Source organism: Sardina pilchardus, chromosome 2 (genome assembly GCF_963854185.1).
Source record: "Sardina pilchardus chromosome 2, fSarPil1.1, whole genome shotgun sequence".
In the NCBI taxonomy this organism is placed as follows: domain Eukaryota; kingdom Metazoa; phylum Chordata; class Actinopteri; order Clupeiformes; family Clupeidae; genus Sardina; species Sardina pilchardus.
Window position 1 is genome coordinate 44,305,518 of NC_084995.1, and position 18,255 is coordinate 44,323,772.

Sequence of the window (18,255 nt, forward strand, 5' to 3'; positions counted from 1 at the left end):
TGAGGAAGCAGAGCAAGGAAAGCTGCTTGGCCAAGCATTATGAACAGCGCTGAAAAGGACCTCAGATGTTGAGGTCTCGTGCCAAACAAGTTCTTCAGTGGTCATCAGAGTCAGCATTTCCTGATGCAGAAGGGGACTTGTGAAATGACAAGGATTTATCACAGTGCTAAAAGCTTTTATTAACAACTAACAAATTAGGGAAAAAAAAGGATTTTATTCACACAAACCGCTATTATAAAATACGCTTTTAGCCTATTTACAACTAACAAATCAGCCTGTAATAACATAAGCTGTTATTTACAACTAACAAATCAGTCTACTAGTATAAAATAAGCTGTTGTTTACAACAAACAAACCAGTCTAGCATCAGAGGCTTTTTTATTTCATGGTTGTCACAGAATTCAGAGATCAGAACAATCGTAGAAATGTAGAGTACACCTCACAGTAATGATCTCGTGCTGAGCTCAGCTTAAGAAGTGGATATGCCTGAGCTAATTCACAAAACAATGAACTTTGTGGATAAGTCAAGCTACTTCAAATAGAGCAGCTTCTTTAAAAGTGACTCTTCCTTTCTTCAAAACGCATCTCAAGACCTTTTTGTTTAATGATCACTTCTCCACACCCAACACATAACCCTGTACCATCAGCTCTCTTTGTTGTATTGTTTGCCTGTTTTTTGTGTTCTCATTGTTGTATTTTCTTATTTTCTTGTGTCTTCTTTGTTTGTACTGTTTTTTCCTTACTATGTAAAGTGAACTTTGGTTTGAGAAAGGCGCTATATAAAATAAACATATTATTATTATTATTATATGACAGGAAAGGTTATATAAATACAGTATATATATAAATACTGTATATATATATATATATAATACTGCCTTTCAATGATTCATAAAAAATATTTTTATGTGATCACATACTGTGTTTGTGTGTGTGCATGTTTGTTTGTGTTTGTGTGTGTGTGAGAGGAGGTGAATGAAGCATCTAGTGGTCAGTGCAGGCCACCCTCTCACACACCCAGGCGTACTCTGTGTGGCACCGTTCGTCATTCCAGGAGTTGAGCGAGCCGGAGCTGGACCGACTCACAGTGCAGTCCTCCCCGCTCCGATACTCATTGGGCTCCCCGGGCGCCCAGTACCTGAAGACAGCCGAACCCGACAATTAGTGTGTTGAGCTGAGTGTGGAGGACTGAACCCCAATTTGTCACATTCAACAACATACTGAACAAAAGGTTGTGCTGTGGTAACTGGTTCAACTAAAATGTGCATAGACCTCACCAAATTCCTACATGTCGGAGGTTAAATGTGCATAGACCTCACCAAATTCCTACATGTCGGAGGTTAAATGTGCATAGACCTCACCAAATTCCTACATGTCGGAGGTTAAACGTGCATAGACCTCACCAAATTCCTACATGTCGGAGGATAAATGTGCATAGACCTCACCAAATTCCTACACGTCGGAGGTTAAATGTGCATAGACCTCACCAAATTCCTACATGTCGGAGGTTAAATGTGCATAGACCTCACCAAATTCCTACATGTCTGAGGTTAAATGTGCATAGACCTCACCAAATTCCTACATGTCGGAGGATAAACGTGCATAGACCTCACCAAATTCCTACATGTCGGAGGTTACACGTGCATAGACCTCACCAAATTCCTACATGTCGGAGGTTAAATGTGCATAGACCTCACCAAATTCCTACATGTCTGAGGTTAAATGTGCATAGACCTCACCAAATTCCTACATGTCGGAGGTTACACGTGCATAGACCTCACCAAATTCCTACACGTCGGAGGTTAAATGTGCATAGACCTCACCAAATTCCTACATGTCGGAGGTTAAATGTGCATAGACCTCACCAAATTCCTACATGTCGGAGGTTAAATGTGCATAGACCTCACCAAATTCCTACATGTCGGAGGTTAAATGTGCATAGACCTCACCAAATTCCTACATGTTGGAGGATAAATGTGCATAGACCTCACCAAATTCCTACATGTCGGAGGTTAAACGTGCATAGACCTCACCAAATTCCTACATGTCGGAGGTTAAACGTGCATAGACCTCACCAAATTCCTACATGTGGGAGGATAAACGTGCATAGACCTCACCAAATTCCTACACGTCGGAGGTTAAACGTGCATAGACCTCACCAAATTCCTACATGTCGGAGGATAAATGTGCATAGACCTCACCAAATTCCTACACGTCGGAGGTTAAACGTGCATAGACCTCACCAAATTCCTACACGTCGGAGGTTAAATGTGCATAGACCTCACGAAATTCCTACACGTCGGAGGATAAATGTGCATAGACCTCACCAAATTCCTACATGTCGGAGGATAAACGTGCATAGACCTCACCAAATTCCTACATGTCGGAGGTTAAATGTTCAATAGTCAAGTCATCTCTTACCCAGTACTCAACTGTGTGCCGTCCACCCACTTCCACATACTGTCTGTGTTATGCTCAGTCAGGCCGATCCAAACATGCTGACTCAGGGTATTAACAAACTCCTATTAGACAAAAAAACAGGCAATGCCTGATGATGAATGTCTGTCATAAGGCAATTGCTCATAGTTACACAGACATGATTATTGAAAGCTAATAATGCAATTGCTCATACTGTAGTTACACAGACATGATTATTGAAAGCTAATAATGCAATTGCTCATAGTTACACAGACATGATTATTGAAAGCTAATAATGGTAACACTGGTTTTGAAAGTGTCCATGTACTGTACTGTAGTTAAAGTCTAGCAGCCAGCAGGTGGGTAAAACTCCTTCTGTGCACCCTCCCCATTAAAGAACATGCTAGCACCCATGGGGTTTAGCCTCCTTGCTACATGCTAGTAGTCAATCACGTAGTTCCTATTTCAAAAGCAGTTCCTCCTTTAAACTCAAAGGATACAAGTTTTGGTGTAATCTACACCGTTGTCTTCAGGGTAAGGCAGTACATAAGGATGATCACTTCCCCACAAACACACACACTAGGGCTGTCAACGAATATTCTAAATTCGAATGTATATTCGAATAGATTTATAAATCTGACATTCGATTATGAAAATGCATATTCGAATGTGTAAAAACACATCCGCACCGCTCTGACCCGCACTTACCGATAACGTCATTAGACAGGTGCGGACTCTGCTGCGACGTTCCTAGTTGGGCGTTCTCGTTTTCCATTCGTAAACTGACTGACACGGATGTATTAGCTCTATAAGGCCTACATGCAATACACATTAAGGGTGACTTCAATTCTCTATGCAAAGGACCTCTGGAAACGAAGTAGTTTAGTAGTTACAGATATATAATGAAAAACACACGGCTACATAGGACCATTACATTCAAAATATATATATATTAATAGTCTGCAGGCCAGTGTAATCTAATATTACTGCATTAACATCAACTCGCATGGAATTATGGGAACACTCAATGCGCTGAAACTTCTTCAACCTTCTGCTGAAACTGCAAGCGTAGATTGCTTGCTTATTAACTCGCACTGCGCAGAAACGAAACTTAATTTATCCTAACTTATTCAACCGTGCAGAAACCAAATAAAATCATTAATATGCATACAATATCCAATAGCCTATGCGTAAATTAGGTCGTGAGCCTTTCGTTGTGCAAAATCGTCAACGATGTTCCCAATATTTAATGCGCTGGCTCTCGTATTTTCAATGGACAGGATAGCTAACCCACTGAGCCTCTCCTGCCCCATGCTGCTCCTTCGGTAAGTCTTAATAAGTTTGAGTTTGGAAAAAGATCGCTCAGCTGTTGTCACAGTCGCAGGCAATGTAAGAAACAACAGAGTAGTAGGCTACACACTTCACTTCCCCGAATGTGGATGTTACACTGTCGTAAATAATCTACCACCAGCAGCATTTTGGCAAGTTGAAAAATAGATGTTAGTGTTAGTTCCCCTTGCTCCTTACGCTCCTGCCACTTCTTGCACCTACTATAGTTACGCCACTGGCAGTAGCAGAGGCGCCGCTGTCTGCCTTGTGAGTGAATGCGCTCATAGGATGCGCTGCGTGAAGGATCAGGGACAGGTGACAGAAGCCGCATGAGCACAGTCAATATTGAAAGTTGACTTCATTGGAAGAAGGCAGAAGGTGCAGAGCCCAACTCGACCGCAGCAGAGAACGTGATTTTAACCCCCTAAAATCTTAAAAGCCATGCCTGGAAGTACCTAAAGTAGGCTACTTTTTTGTATATCGTAAGTAGCCTACTTTGGATTTCTGGAGGCGCGAAATCAAGTAGTATGCATGTAAGATACAGTTAGCATACTATTCTACCACTAGTAATGAGGTCACATTTCGAAAATGTGCACTCAAATGAGCATATCATAATGTGTGGAACAGCTAAACAGCCACGTAGGCTATTGACACTTATTTTGCACGCCCGCCGCCACAAGCTCTGTCTGCAACAAGAGAAGGGGCAGCCTGGTCTCACCAAAAGGCGTAGAATGTCACGCCGGTTTCTTAAGTCATTTGCCGTGTTATTTGACGCATTTCATGCTTTTGGCGTACAATGCCGCGCTCTTAAGCGTCCATTTCAGCAGGCCATCACGCAGAAATTAATTTCGTTCATTTGTAAGGAGACCGATCAGTGTCGTGGATGGGGCAGGCTTCAGGGAGTTCTGTCAAGCAATGTAGGCCTAGTCTACCGTATCCCTGTGTAACAGTCACCAATAGCCTAGAATCGAAACAACAACTTTTGGGATTGAAAGATGAGGAGCTGATTAACGACGCGATGTAACATGAAACTGAAGTCGGGTTAGCCCACTGTAAAACTTCAATTAGCCTAATTTAATAATATTTGTTTCAATCATTGAATGAAGCCTGCTATAGCCTATTTGGGACAAGAGTCACGATCTTAAATTGCTTGTAGGCTTGTAGGCTACAAAAATCTACAAAAATATTGTTCATTTTCCGTTGTGCGCAGAGAGCTAGGTGCGCAACAAACGCGAGGGTGCGGGAGAGAGAGAGAAAGTATGTGTGTGAGTGCGAGAGAGCAAGCGAGAGTGAGGTCTGCGGTGTTGACCTTTGATTTACTTGTTTTTGAGTAGGCAATAGCCTACGTTGTCAAATATATTTATACTTAAATGAACTACCTTTTACAAGTAGTTATGTCTCTTTGTATTAATTTATTAATTTATCCTGTTATTGACGTAATGCACGTCATGGACAAAATGCGCTACCAGATATTCGAATATAATCGAATCAATCTGTTTTTCTAGAGGGAATATTCGAACGTCATTTTTGAGCAATTTTGACAGCCCTAACACACACACACACACACACACACACACACACACACACCTGCTCCACTCTGCTGTTGATGATCACCAGGTCTGCTCCTCTCTCTCTGCAGTCCTTCCTGCTGGAGCTCCAGCTCATTGTTCCCGTGGAGACAAAGTAGATGCTGGAGCCCAGTCTCCTCCACCCATCAGGACACGTGTCCTCTAAAGGACACATAAAGCCAGTCACTCAGCTCCTCCACCCATCAGGACACGTGTCCTCTAAAGGAGACATAAAGCCAGTCACTCAGCTCCTCCACCCATCAGGACACGTGTCCTCTAAAGGAGACATAAAGCCAGTCACTCAGCTCCTCCACCCATCAGGACACGTGTCCTCTAAAGGAGACATAAAGCCAGTCACTCAGCTCCTCCACTAAAGACACGTGTCCTCTAAAGGACACATAAAGCCAGTCACTCAGCTCCTCCACCCATCAGGACACGTGTCCTCTAAAGGAGACATAAAGCCAGTCACTCAGCTCCTCCACTAAAGACACGTGACGTGTCCTCTAAAGGAGACATAAAGCCAGTCACTCTAACACTCAGCTCCTCCACTAAAGACACGTGTCCTCTAAAGGACACATAAAGCCAGTCACTCTAACACTCAGCTCCTCCACTAAAGACATGTGTCCTCTAAAGGACACATAAAGCCAGTCACTCTAACACTCAGCTCCTCCACCCATCAGGACACGTGTCCTCTAAAGGAGACATAAAGCCAGTCACTCAGCTCCTCCACCCATCAGGACACGTGTCCTCTAAAGGAGACATAAAGCCAGTCACTCAGCTCCTCCACCCATCAGGACACGTGTCCTCTAAAGGAGACATAAAGCCAGTCACTCTAACACTCAGCTCCTCCACCCATCAGGACACGTGTCCTCTAAAGGAGACATAAAGCCAGTCACTCTAACACTCAGCTCCTTCACTAAGGACACGTGTCCTCTAAAGGAGACATAAAGCCAGTCACTCTAACACTCAGCTCCTCCACTACACTCAGTGCTAATCACAAGGCCTCTAACTTTTATGAGTAACTCTGTTAGAAAAGCTTGCAAGTTACCATTAGTTGATGAGAAGTTAACAAAGCTAACTGGCTAGCTGGATGCTAATCGATGCTGATAAATTAGAATGGAGCTAAATAGACTAGCCTAGAATACACCCCTGAGGACTTAAATGTGCTCTATTATGGGCTGACTCATGTCAAAGTTCAAAGTTTATTGTCATGTACTCATAAATAAGTATTTATAAGCATTGAAATTCCTTGTGCTCAAGTCAAGTGTCCGTTCAACTTCAATAATAAATTAAAAAGAAAAATAAATAAATGAATAGATAAAGGTAAAGAAAAAAAACATGTCATATTCATATCTTACCAATCCTGCTGCGCAGAGCCTCTAGCTCACTTTGAATCTGGCTAATCCTCTCAGCGTCCGTCTTCTGGCTGGCAGCCAGGCTGTCCCTCTGAGCACGTAACACACTGCACTGCAGCTGCAGCTGCAGACTCCTGTTCTGGTGGGTGAGGTTGGCAAGAAGAGGGCTCATCTCAGCACTACAGGAGGGCTGGTCTAGAGGAGACAAAACGCCATGAATAAACAACCACACCATACAATATATTATATATATATATATATATATATATATATATAGTGCCCTTCATAAGTATTGGAACACATGCTAACGTTTACTACAAAATAGATAAAAAATAGTTGAATATAAAATCATATTTAGGAAATTCACAAAAAAAAACGTGTGCCCTTAAAGGTTGGATATTTCCTCCTTTCCAAAAGATGATTTTATGTTCCTCTTTATAGTCAACTTTAGCATGTGTTACTTTACTTCCAATACTTATGGAGGGCATTGTATACAGTATATATATATATTATTAAGCTCTGGTGCTGTACTTACAATGGGCCCACACAGCTATCATGACAGCCAATAGGATTGCACATAGCAGAGCTAACCCTATTGTGGTGAGCCGGTAGTATCTGTGGACTTGTTCCCTTGAGACGTCACACCCTGGTTTCTGCGCACGTTGAGGTTTAGTCCCTTGTAAAGATACACAACAGGCAATTCAGGGAGGTGAAAAAATGTCTGTGTATGTGGAGTCTGGCTATTATTGTATGTAGCCACCATTATGTATACTGCATTATGTTGCCTGGGAGACTAGTTAGTGGAGGCCTTCATGTCTGTCTCTGTCTCTGTCTCTGTCTCTCTCTCTCTCTCTCTCTCTCTCTCTCTCTCTCTCTCTCTCTCTCTCTCACTCTCTCTCTCGCCATGTATGCAACTAGGGATCAATAAATCTATCTATCTATCTATCTTTCTATCTATCTATCTATCTATCAGGCTTGTGAAAAAATCACAATTGAATTGAGAATGACTCCTAAATTCCAGTTCAATTTCACTATATATATTCACTATATATTTCAGATATGACTACAACAAACACACAACTTACAATTGAAAACAGTAACCAATTACATTTCCAAAGTAACCTTCCAAAAAACAGAATGTAGGCCTGTGCGAGATTCAACACATTCTTCCTGTTGTGTGACTGTGGTTGTTTCGAATTGCCATAAATTGAATTCCACTTCCTGTCATTCCAATTCCAATTCAAAGTCAACTTCCTGTGTGGCAGGGCCAATTCAATTCAATTCAAATTCCAATTCATGAATTGAATGGAGGCCAATTCTAAAATTCGGAAGTGTGCACAAGCCTGGTTTGTGTTTGTGTGTGTGGTGTGTGTGTGTGTAGCAGCGTATTGGCTGCTGGGTCCGGTGATAACCTTGCTCCTCAAATGAAGACGCGTGTCTCAAGGAGCTACTGTATGTCAAATGATTCATAATTGTCTATGTTTCTGGATAATCTACTTTTTATACGAGAAGGCAAATATTCATCCTGTTTTGAATCATAACTCTTTCCACCTTTGCTTACAGTGAACTGGCCCATAGAGACGCCTGGTCCAAATACACGCAGGTTGAGCTCAGCGACTGAAGCGAATAAAGGGCGGACTATCAAGCTTCATGGCATCACTAACTAACTAAGGTTTCATATCCCGCTGATGTATTCTAAAGGGCGGACTATCAAGCTTCATGGCATCATTAACTAACTAAGGTTTCATATCTCGCTGATGTATTCTAAAGGGCGGACTATCAAGCTTCATGGCATCATTAACTAACTAAGGTTTCATATCCTGCTGATGGACAGTAGGCCTACGAGCACTTAAAGCTACTCATCCCATTTCTAGTGTAGCTTGATATCCACCGAGCGACCGAGGTTTGCAGTGCTGGAGGGGATATGATTTTGTGGGTCCTTAGAATCTGCTTAGGGACCAATGTTTGCAGTGCTGGGTAGTTTGAACTGATAGCGTACATTGTTTGAAAATATTTACGTTTTGAGACCTAAGGCTAGCATGTCATCTCTGTCATCTTTGACATGGAGGTCAATGACACTAAATCTATTTTATGTGAACTCCATAATGAGGAACTGCTTGGTCATTTCAGTTTTGGTTTTGCACATTTTTGTACAAGTCGATTTTTTGTGAAAACTATAATGAGGAAGTAACTAGTCAGTTCAGTTTAGCAGACATCCGTTAAGTAGACATCAATTGCTTCAAAGAATATCTTCATATGTCATTCAATATGGCTGAGAAAAACTTCAGAATGCAGCCATTCCTATCATTTTATTTGCAAATAAGATAACATTTGATTTGATTTACTTGTTACAAATGTATGGCCAATGCCTAAAACTTTTTCACCAATTTTTTTGATAACATGCCAACAAGATGGACATGCCAATTATCCAGCTATCTTTAACCAACTGGTGTGGCCCAGTTATCTTTAATATATACTGTCTGTAGTGTTGTCCAGTTATCTTTAACATACTGTAGTGTGGTCCAATTATCTTGAACATACTGTAGTGTTGTCCAGTTATCTTTAATATACTGTAGTGTGGTCCAGTTATCTTTAATATATACTGTCTGTAGTGTTGTCCAGTTATCTTTAACATACTGTAGTGTGGTCCAGTTATCTTTAATATATACTGTCTGTAGTGTTGTCCAGTTATCTTTAACATACTGTAGTGTGGTCCAGTTATCTTTAATATATACAGTACTGTCTGTAGTGTTGTCCAGTTATCTTTAACATACTGTAGTGTGGTCCAATTATCTTTAATATATACTGTGGTGTGGTCCAGTTATCTTTAATATACTGTAGTGTGGTCCAGTTATCTTTAATATACTGTGGTGTGGTCCAGTTATCTTTAATATACTGTAGTGTGGTCCAGTTATCTTTAATAATCTGTAGTGTGGTCCAGTTATCTTTAATATATACAGTACTGTCTGTAGTGTTGTCCAGTTATCTTTAATATACTGTAGTGTGGTCCAATTATCTTTAATATATACTGTGGTGTGGTCCAGTTATCTTTAATATACTGTAGTGTTGTCCAGTTATCTTTAATATGCTGTAGTGTGGTCCAGTTATCTTTAATATACTGTGGTGTGGTCCAGTTATCTTTAATAATCTGTAGTGTGGTGTCCATACTTTATCACACCATGGAACACCCCTTTCCGAATGCCAGTTAAACTTTCACATCTTTTTATCATTAAATGTTAAAGCTTGGCTAGTCTGGCTATCACCATACTAAGCTCAATCTTTTAAGTCTGCGCTTTATTTTCACTGCACAAGAGGCGTGATCAATGGGCATAGTGCAAATGACTCCGTACGCTTGGATAGTCCTTCAACCAATCAGGCCAACGATCCGGTGCATCTTTTGGATAAGCTAGTTTGTGAGTGGACCCAAAGGTTGTGGACAGGAAGCATGGGAGATAGATGTGCCGGTTTCCAGCCTGAGCTGCCGGGCGAAATCCAAATTCACCAGCAGGTCAGGCAGGGTTCACCCAGCCTAAGTTAAAGCAACACAGTGTAAGAAATCCCCTTTCCATAAATTCTCAACTGATTTGCCTAAAATGACAAAGAAAAGGGTCACGCTCCCACCCACAATAGCATTACATGGAGCTGTACCAGGAAGTGCTGTAATGCCAGCAAGACTCCTTATTGAATGTCAGGGTGACATACACATGTGCTTGAACACCAATACTTTACAGATGAAGAACTACATTGTGTTGCTTTAATGTCAACATGTTCTCCAAGGCACTGGCACACTGTCACATATCCAATAAAAGCAGTCAGCAGCATCTGTGGTGGCATCATCAGTTTGGATCTGGTTTAAAAAGAGCTCTTGTGCTGATTCTATTTTGAGCATGATGAAACTAAATTGTGCTGATGTCAACTCTCTGTGAGTTCAAAATGCAATCGTTTGCACACAGATACTGTATGTAGAGTTTGTGTAGAAAATGTTTAACCCAGGTTTAACTTATGATTCATTTGGTGTGTCACATTGAGTTCTGTAGATCTGAGTGTGTGTGTGTATGTGTGTGTGTGTGTGTGTGTGTGTGTGTGTGTGTACGCACTTACCTTCACGTGCAGGGCGATGGCTATCCTCTCCAAAACCACAGACATCACTATGTGACTCGGGATTTGCATAGATATGTGTAAATTCATCCATGACCACGTCTCAATCTAGAACTCAAATGGTGCAGTCATCTGAGACTTGTCTTAAATGGGTAGTTGTTTCGAGGAAGGTTAGAGGAAGTGGGTTTAAGTGAATAACCCACATGCATGACAACCAGAGCGGTCAACCAAAGTGTAATGTCTGAAACGTTCCCACATCTAGCATCCACCAAAAGGTACAAGGATACTCAAAACGTTAAAACCTAACTCTCCCTAACCGGACAAAATAACACACTTTCCCTATACTAACCTTAAAACACAACTTCCTAAAGCACACTTTCACCATTAGTCATACCACCAAACCATCATGCACATCTATGCCAAAGCCCCTCACCATGTGTAGTAAGAGCACCCTTTTCAGTCAGACAGAACAACTCTTATGAGAGCAGCCCTTACTCCTGTCCACCAGACATCTCCAGTGGAACTCTTATGAGACTAGCACTTACCCCTGTTCACCAGACATCTCCAGTGGAACTCTTATGAGAGTAGCACTTACCCCTGTCCACCAGACATCTCCAGTGGAACTCTTATGAGAGTAGCACTTACCCCTGTCCACCAGACATCTCCAGTGGAACTCTTATGAGAGTAGCACTTACCCCTGTCCACCATCTCCAGTGGAACTCTTATGAGAGTTAACCCTGTCCACCAGATATCTCCAGTGGAACTCTGCAGCCATTGTCCTTGTCATTGTCATTGTCAAGTCAAGTCAAGTCAAGTTTATTTATATAGCGCATTTCATACACAGAGGTCATTCAATGTGCTTTACATAAACAAAAACCAAACAGTATATAAAGCAGATAAAAGCATAGATGAGCAGAGGAATAATAATAATAATAATAGTAATAATGATAAAATAAAAAATAATAAAAAGAAAGCAATAAAGAATAATAATAATAATAACATAAAAGACATAAGGTGGAATAACAAGAAGACAGGTCTGTTTTTAACAGATAGACTTTGCCAGAGTCTAATTTAGCAAACCAGTGATAGTGATCCTTCTCAAACACCCAGAGCTGTTGCCACTCTTTGAAATTGAAATGAAATTGCAGCCAATTCAACAAGGATTTGATCTTAAGTCCACAAGAAAAAGTTGTGTAGTTTATTATACAGGACTAAAAGGAAATGCCAAAAAGGACAAAAATCAAACCGGTAAAAAGGGTTAAAAGGAAGTGAACAATAAAAGTATTTCTGTCTTGTTCCCATGGCAACTAAGAAGCGGCCCTGCGTGACCTCACACTGCCCTCCAATCTCAACGGCCCGCTTCCAACTCTGTGGCTACATCTCGAAAAAGCTGTCGAACTTATCTTTGTTCTCTCTTTTTATACTCCTTTCCCTGGTATATTCAACACTTCACCCAATTCTGATGTAAACCGGTTTTTGACACTGACAGTCAGTTGATTTAATTTGCCATGACCCTTACACAGGATACTGATCAGCCACATTTACGCTTGCTTTTATGGGTATTGTTCCACTCAGATTTCTCTGAGCACCTTGTGTTCTTTTGTGGTTTGTCTAGAGTGGGCTTTGCAAACAGCCTACCCTCGTGCAGTTACATATGAACATCCTGTGCACCTACAGTATAGTCACCACATACCTTACACAGGTTTACATTTAAAAATGATTACATTCCAAACATAAACATTTCAAATACTTCAAAGTCATATCACTGGCCAAAACTCCATGACTATTCCTTGCGCTTGGGTATCTCTCACATTTTATTTACACAAGGTTTCGTTCACAAATTTCATTTCAATTTTGTTTCCAAAGTCTCTTGGCAGCATGGTTCATTCCACATTTTCCAAATTTATTTTACATGTCCTACAACCAAAGGGTAATGTCCTCTTTATCCACAACCAAAGTGTAATGTCCTACAACCAAAGTAATGTCATCTTTGTCCACTTTGTTGTGTATTTGAGAAGGTGTATTGTTTGTAGAAGTACTGAGTTCCTGCCTGGGGTCAACATCATGGATAGATAGATAGATAGATAGATACTTTATTGATCCCCAAGGGGAAATTCAAGGTCCCAGCAGCTTAAGACACCACACACAACATACAGTACAATGTAAACAATGTAAACAGGAAAAAATAAAAAGCAAATCAACAAATCAACATGACTAAAGGAGCAGTAAAATACTAGATAAGGTATGCATGAATGTACTGTGGATTGGTACTGTGATACTGTGATACTGTGATCCAGTCTGAGGTGTGTGTCAAGTTGGTAGTGCAAATAAGTCCAACAGTGCAAGATTAAATTCTAGTGACCAGCAATAAACATGTACAGTACAAAATGTAAGCATAGTAATAATAATAACAGTACTAGTATAAATATATGGACAATTAAAATAAACTTAACATAGTAATAATATAAGAGTTAGACATGACTGAAGTGATGCACTCCAGATCAGCTCCCACAACAGAGCCAGCCTTCCTTACCAGCCTGTCTAGTCGCCCAGCATCCCTCTTCCTAGTGCTTCCTCCCCAGCATGCCACAGCATAGAAGAGGACGCTGGCAACAACAGACTGGTAAAACATCCAGAGGAGCTTGCTGCAGACATTGAAGGACCGCAGCCTCCTCAGGAAGTACAGCCTGCTCTGCCCTTTCTTGTATATTGCTTCAGTGTTGACTGACCAGTCCAGTTTATCGTCCAGATGTACGCCCAGGTACTTGTATGTGTTCACCACCTCCACATTGACCTCCTCAATGGTGACTGGCAGTAGAGCAGGCTTAGACCTCCTGAAATCTACCACCATCTCCTTAGTCTTGGCCGCTTGGTAGCTCAGTAGAAGGCTGAAGCCCTACAGCACCATGCCTCTCTCCATGACTCCACAGAATTGAAGTGGTGGGCAAAGGGGCAATTCAACCTTCAACGCTTTCAACCAATGTCAACATTGATACAACGTGTGCGTGCCAGTGAGCAGAGAGCTAAGGCCCACGATTCTGTTCAGGAACCCTCTCATGGAATTACATTAGCATACTGTAGGTGTTCCCTCATTTTAAAATGAGCTTTAAATAGACTACTTTGCACTACTTAGTTAGACTACTTTGCACTACTTAATTAGTTAGACTACTTTGCACTACTTAATTAGTTTGACTACTTTGCAATACTTACATTAGTTTGACTACTTTGCACTACTTAATTAGACTACTTTGCACCACTTAATTAGTTAGCCTGCTTAATTAGTTTGACTACTTTACACTACTTAGTGAGTTGGACTACTTTGCTCATATCTGAAATTAGGACCCACAAATGTTTGTCTCAACACGCTTGCCAAAGAGGCCTCTATTCATCCCCTAATAATAGCCTGAATGTACAGTAGCGTTAACATAAACAATATATAAAGGAAGACAACAAAAGCATAAAGAAAACTTTAAAATGCACATTTAATCTGTAATTTATTTATTTAATTATTTCCCTAACTAAAAGAAAGATCCACAACATTGTGAGCCAAATACAGATATGAATGCGTGTGATTTCCTGTGGCCGTGTTCTTCCTTTTTGCACACGCACAGTTATGTTCCTTAAATTATTTTGGGAACATTTTGTGCAATGGAGAATGACTGACTCTTCATGTCCCTGAAAACAAACACAAATTGACTCTTAAATGGCAAAAGGGGTGATATGCTGCCAGGGTTAGGGTTAGGGTTGTCAGTCATTGCCATGGCATGGACATAGACAATGTTTATGTGACAGGTCATGTTAGATATAATTTTAGGGAGCTAATTTTATAAAATTATGCATCATTTTAAGATATCATGTTAAACAAGTTGGCTGCAACCCTTAATACTATCTAAATGAATGGGGAGAGAGCTGGATGTCCATGTTCAGAGGTCTAAGGGACATAAAAATCACATATTTGAAATCACGATGAAAATTAAGACTAAAATCGCTGAAAAGGTTTGGTGGTTTTGTATAAAATTAATGCTTAAAAAGCCTTTTTCTTACTGGTAATCTTGGACTGCGCATGCGTGACCGCCAAGGATCGGCAAAATGATTGGAGCAACGGCACTGGAAGAGGCGGGACATGTGCAAACCGGCGTAAACACCCGCCGTCTTTGCGTTATGAAGTTACCCCATGCATTTCAATGGGCGATTTTTCCAGTGCAGTGTCTCTGATAAAACCATCCAAACAAAAATGCCACATGTAAACTACTGAAAAAAAAAAAACATTTCTCACTTCCACTTTGTAGCGTGAGAAATGTCATGCGTGTGGTGTGAGTATGGGTCAAATAGTGTGACTGTCAGCTCAAAGCGTGAGAGTATGGTATGGTCTTTGTCCTTCAATTTATGAGTGTGGTGTTTGGTGCATGGTTTTACTCATGCATGTGTGCTAATTTAACAACTTGAGCCTGTTTCTGTTTATCTAGATACCACCCTTGAATTATCCAATGCCCCACTAAGGCTACCCTTGTTACAAATCTCTAGAATCGCCACTGCTGTGCTTCGTCCATTCCTTAAATATGCGGACACCTTGGTATCCCCTAGTAATTTCTCTGTGTGAGAAAAACAAGGTACTAGGCCTACTGTATGGGCGTGAGCGTGTGTAGGCCTACTGTACTGTATGGGCGTGAGCGTGTGAACTGGATGAAATGCGGCGCATACTCTGGAAATGTAGTTCTCGCGAGAGTTCAATGTGAATTTGCTCAGCATGTCCCACAGGACGAGCCAGACCCACAGCAAGATGTAGGCTCTGGGAACTCACCACAGTCAAGACCCACAGCAAGATGTAGGCTCTGGGAACTCACCACAGTCAAGGCCCACAGCAAGATGTAGGCTCTGGGAACTCACCACAGTCAAGACCCACAGCAAGATGTAGGCTCTGGGAACTCACCACAGTCAAGGCCCACAGCATATTAGGCAAACATGGTTGTGAGGTATCTGAAAAAGTACTTGCGGGATTTCGAAAATCATGATAAAAGATGGCAGAAGCTAGCCTGGAAAACCAGCGCCAACTGCTGGACGGCAAAATGTTTTGCCTGCATTTGGGTCTGGCCTCGGACCACTGTACATTTTGAAAACACTGCCCTGAATCTGGCAGATGGCAATTAAACCAATCACAATGCAGAGATGTGTTTTGAATCAACGCGGGCGGGGCAGAGGGCTCTGGGGCGGGGTTTTGAGGGAGCGTTGGCCTATAGGCACAGACACGGTTTGAAAGACAACGGGTTGTGCTCATCAACAATGTTCCGTTGTATCCATTCATCGGAGCCAGACTAAATTAGACATCCAATCCATTTAGGCTGGTTTATCAGGCTAGACAGAAGCTGTATTTCGCTACTAAACTTGCTATAGAAGATCGTTGAAGACCAGTAACCACTCGGTGAGCTGCACATTTTTAAAAACGAACGTTTAGGGGTGTTTTAAGGACAGAATAGTCCATGCACAAAGTGAGCAATGTTAAAGCCATACAGAGCTCCATTCTAAAGCTGACAAATTCCACTAACAGGCTCAATCGTAGAGATTTCGGTGTCAAACACTCGTTTTCATGCTAGGCAATACAGAAAACGGGCTTAAAGTGTAAAATACTGAAATATTCCTTTAAAAGTATACTATGCAACGTTTTTCAGTTAATCAATTCGTTCCATACTGTTATATATTATTAAATGAGTCATTACCGGTCGAACAGTGTTTTTTTGGCCGCTCTAGTGGTCTGTAGCGGTAAAACCACACTTGCAACTTCAGGAGACACCGGGCACGCACCCATGCTCTACTCCAGGAAGTGTCATGTAAAGTCTCATGAAAAGGCATGGCAGACTGACCGATTGAGGAGTTTTGTCAAATATACACGCTAAAGCTGTAGGGGAAGCTCTGCAGAGAAATATGCAAGCATAAAACGAGCGAAAATGGAAACCGGAAAGCGAAACCGGCGATGAAATCGCCAATCCTGCATAGTATACCTTTAAGCACACCTGCATGAATCGGTGATGTCCGCATGTTTTTGGCTCTTTATTCCTAATTATCTCGCTGACTTTACTTCCTGAAAATGTGAATCTCCAGGCAGAGCAGAGCAGGGGCGTAGCCAGAGGGGTGGCTCCGGGTGGCACAGGCCACCCTTGAGATTCAATTGGCCACCCCAGGTGCCACCCCGAAATCCTAGTCTACTATTTGCCATTAACAGTGAAAGGCGAGACCTTTTTTGATGCACTTGCAGCGCACTAGTTTGAAATATCAGAGTTCAGAAATATAAGCAATCTAGGAAACATGCTTGCAGTTATAGGCTATATGGCTTATTGTTTTTAGCATGTGAGTTTACAATAGGGCTACAGGCTACTGCTTGCGCTAACACGCAAACATATGTTTACCTATCGCATCTGCCAGTGCCCATTTATCTTATCACACACACACAAAACCCAGTATTGCGACTGTGGAATGACATCATATAGGCACATTTTTATATCTGCTTATTCTACCTACTTAGCCAACACTGAGTATGTTGTATTGTAAATAGTTTACTGCCCTAATGTAATATTGACATTGTGGACAGTTTACATAGCTTAGGTCAGTGTTTCTTAACTGGTGGGTCGGAACCCAAAAGTGGGTTGTGGTACTGATCTGAGTGATGCGTTGCAGTTAAAAGAAATGTAAAAATCACCAATTTAAAATGCTACCTGATCAGATCTAATATTGGCCCGTTATTTTAATAAACTTTATTCATAGCCTATGTCAGTCATTTCCATGGCATGGACATAGACAATGTGACAGGTCATGTGTAGGTATAATTTTAGGGAGCTAATTTGATAGAAATATGCATAATTGTAAGATATCATGTTAAATGCAAATTGGCTGCAACCCTTAAAGCAATAGTTCGGAATTTTGGACATAGGACCTCATTTCCAACTCAGTCTGGGTGATATAGGTCGGTGAAGACCATTTTCAGTGAATTTCTGCCCTTCCTATGAGTTGCAGCGTTCATCTCGTGCTAATCTGGTGCCAAGATAACGCAAGTCAACGGTAACATCCAGCCTGCCAATGAAAACACTCCACAGAACACCCGAAACAAATACATTTTAACGTCAGACTATCGATGCACATGCCTAGTGTTGATAGAACCATGTTAGAAATAAAACGAGCCTTGCATCGCATTGCAATAGCCTACTTTGTTCCCTGTATGGCAGTGGCGGATTGATATTGAGAAACTAGTCCCTCAAAATGTAATAAATCATTGAGTTGCAAGGTTAGTTTTATTTCTAAAATTATTCTATCAACACGGACATGTATATCGATAGTCCGACGATTTAATTGACTTGTCTCGGGTGTGGGGTGGAGTGAGTAAGACTGTTGTTGATGTCAGACTGATGTTACCGTAGAAATGTGTTAGCTCAAAACCAGCGTTAGCAAAGGGGGACGCTGCAACTGAAGGAAGGGGCTAAACGCGATAAAAACGGTCT

General features: G+C 41.4%; 2 protein-coding genes across 2 annotated transcripts in view; both read right to left on the reverse strand.

The window, feature by feature from the left end:
* Positions 1-18,255, reverse strand: part of LOC134075211 (CD59 glycoprotein-like) — a 123,069-nt gene that overhangs the window by 19,137 nt on the left and 85,677 nt on the right. The window lies entirely within an intron of this gene.
* LOC134075206 (C-type lectin domain family 4 member E-like) lies at positions 116-10,808 on the reverse strand. Its single transcript, XM_062530735.1, has 6 exons — positions 10,772-10,808; positions 7,206-7,346; positions 6,674-6,865; positions 5,335-5,477; positions 2,422-2,522; positions 116-1,138 (listed from the first exon to the last, which is right to left on the reverse strand). The coding sequence occupies exons 2-6, from the start codon at positions 7,225-7,227 to the stop codon at positions 985-987; spliced, it is 612 nt and encodes a 203-aa protein (XP_062386719.1). The 5' UTR covers positions 7,228-7,346; positions 10,772-10,808; the 3' UTR covers positions 116-984.

Bases quoted from the DNA above. Each gene is read 5' to 3' on its own strand.
- LOC134075206 (XM_062530735.1), bottom strand. From the start codon at position 7,227: ATGATAGCTGTGTGGGCCCATT. The intron at 6,866-7,205 runs GTAAGTACAGCA...TGTCTCCTCTAG, and splicing joins GATAGCTGTGTGGGCCCATT to ACCAGCCCTCCTGTAGTGCT. The intron at 5,478-6,673 runs GTAAGATATGAA...TGTGTCCTTTAG, and splicing joins GGCTCTGCGCAGCAGGATTG to AGGACACGTGTCCTGATGGG.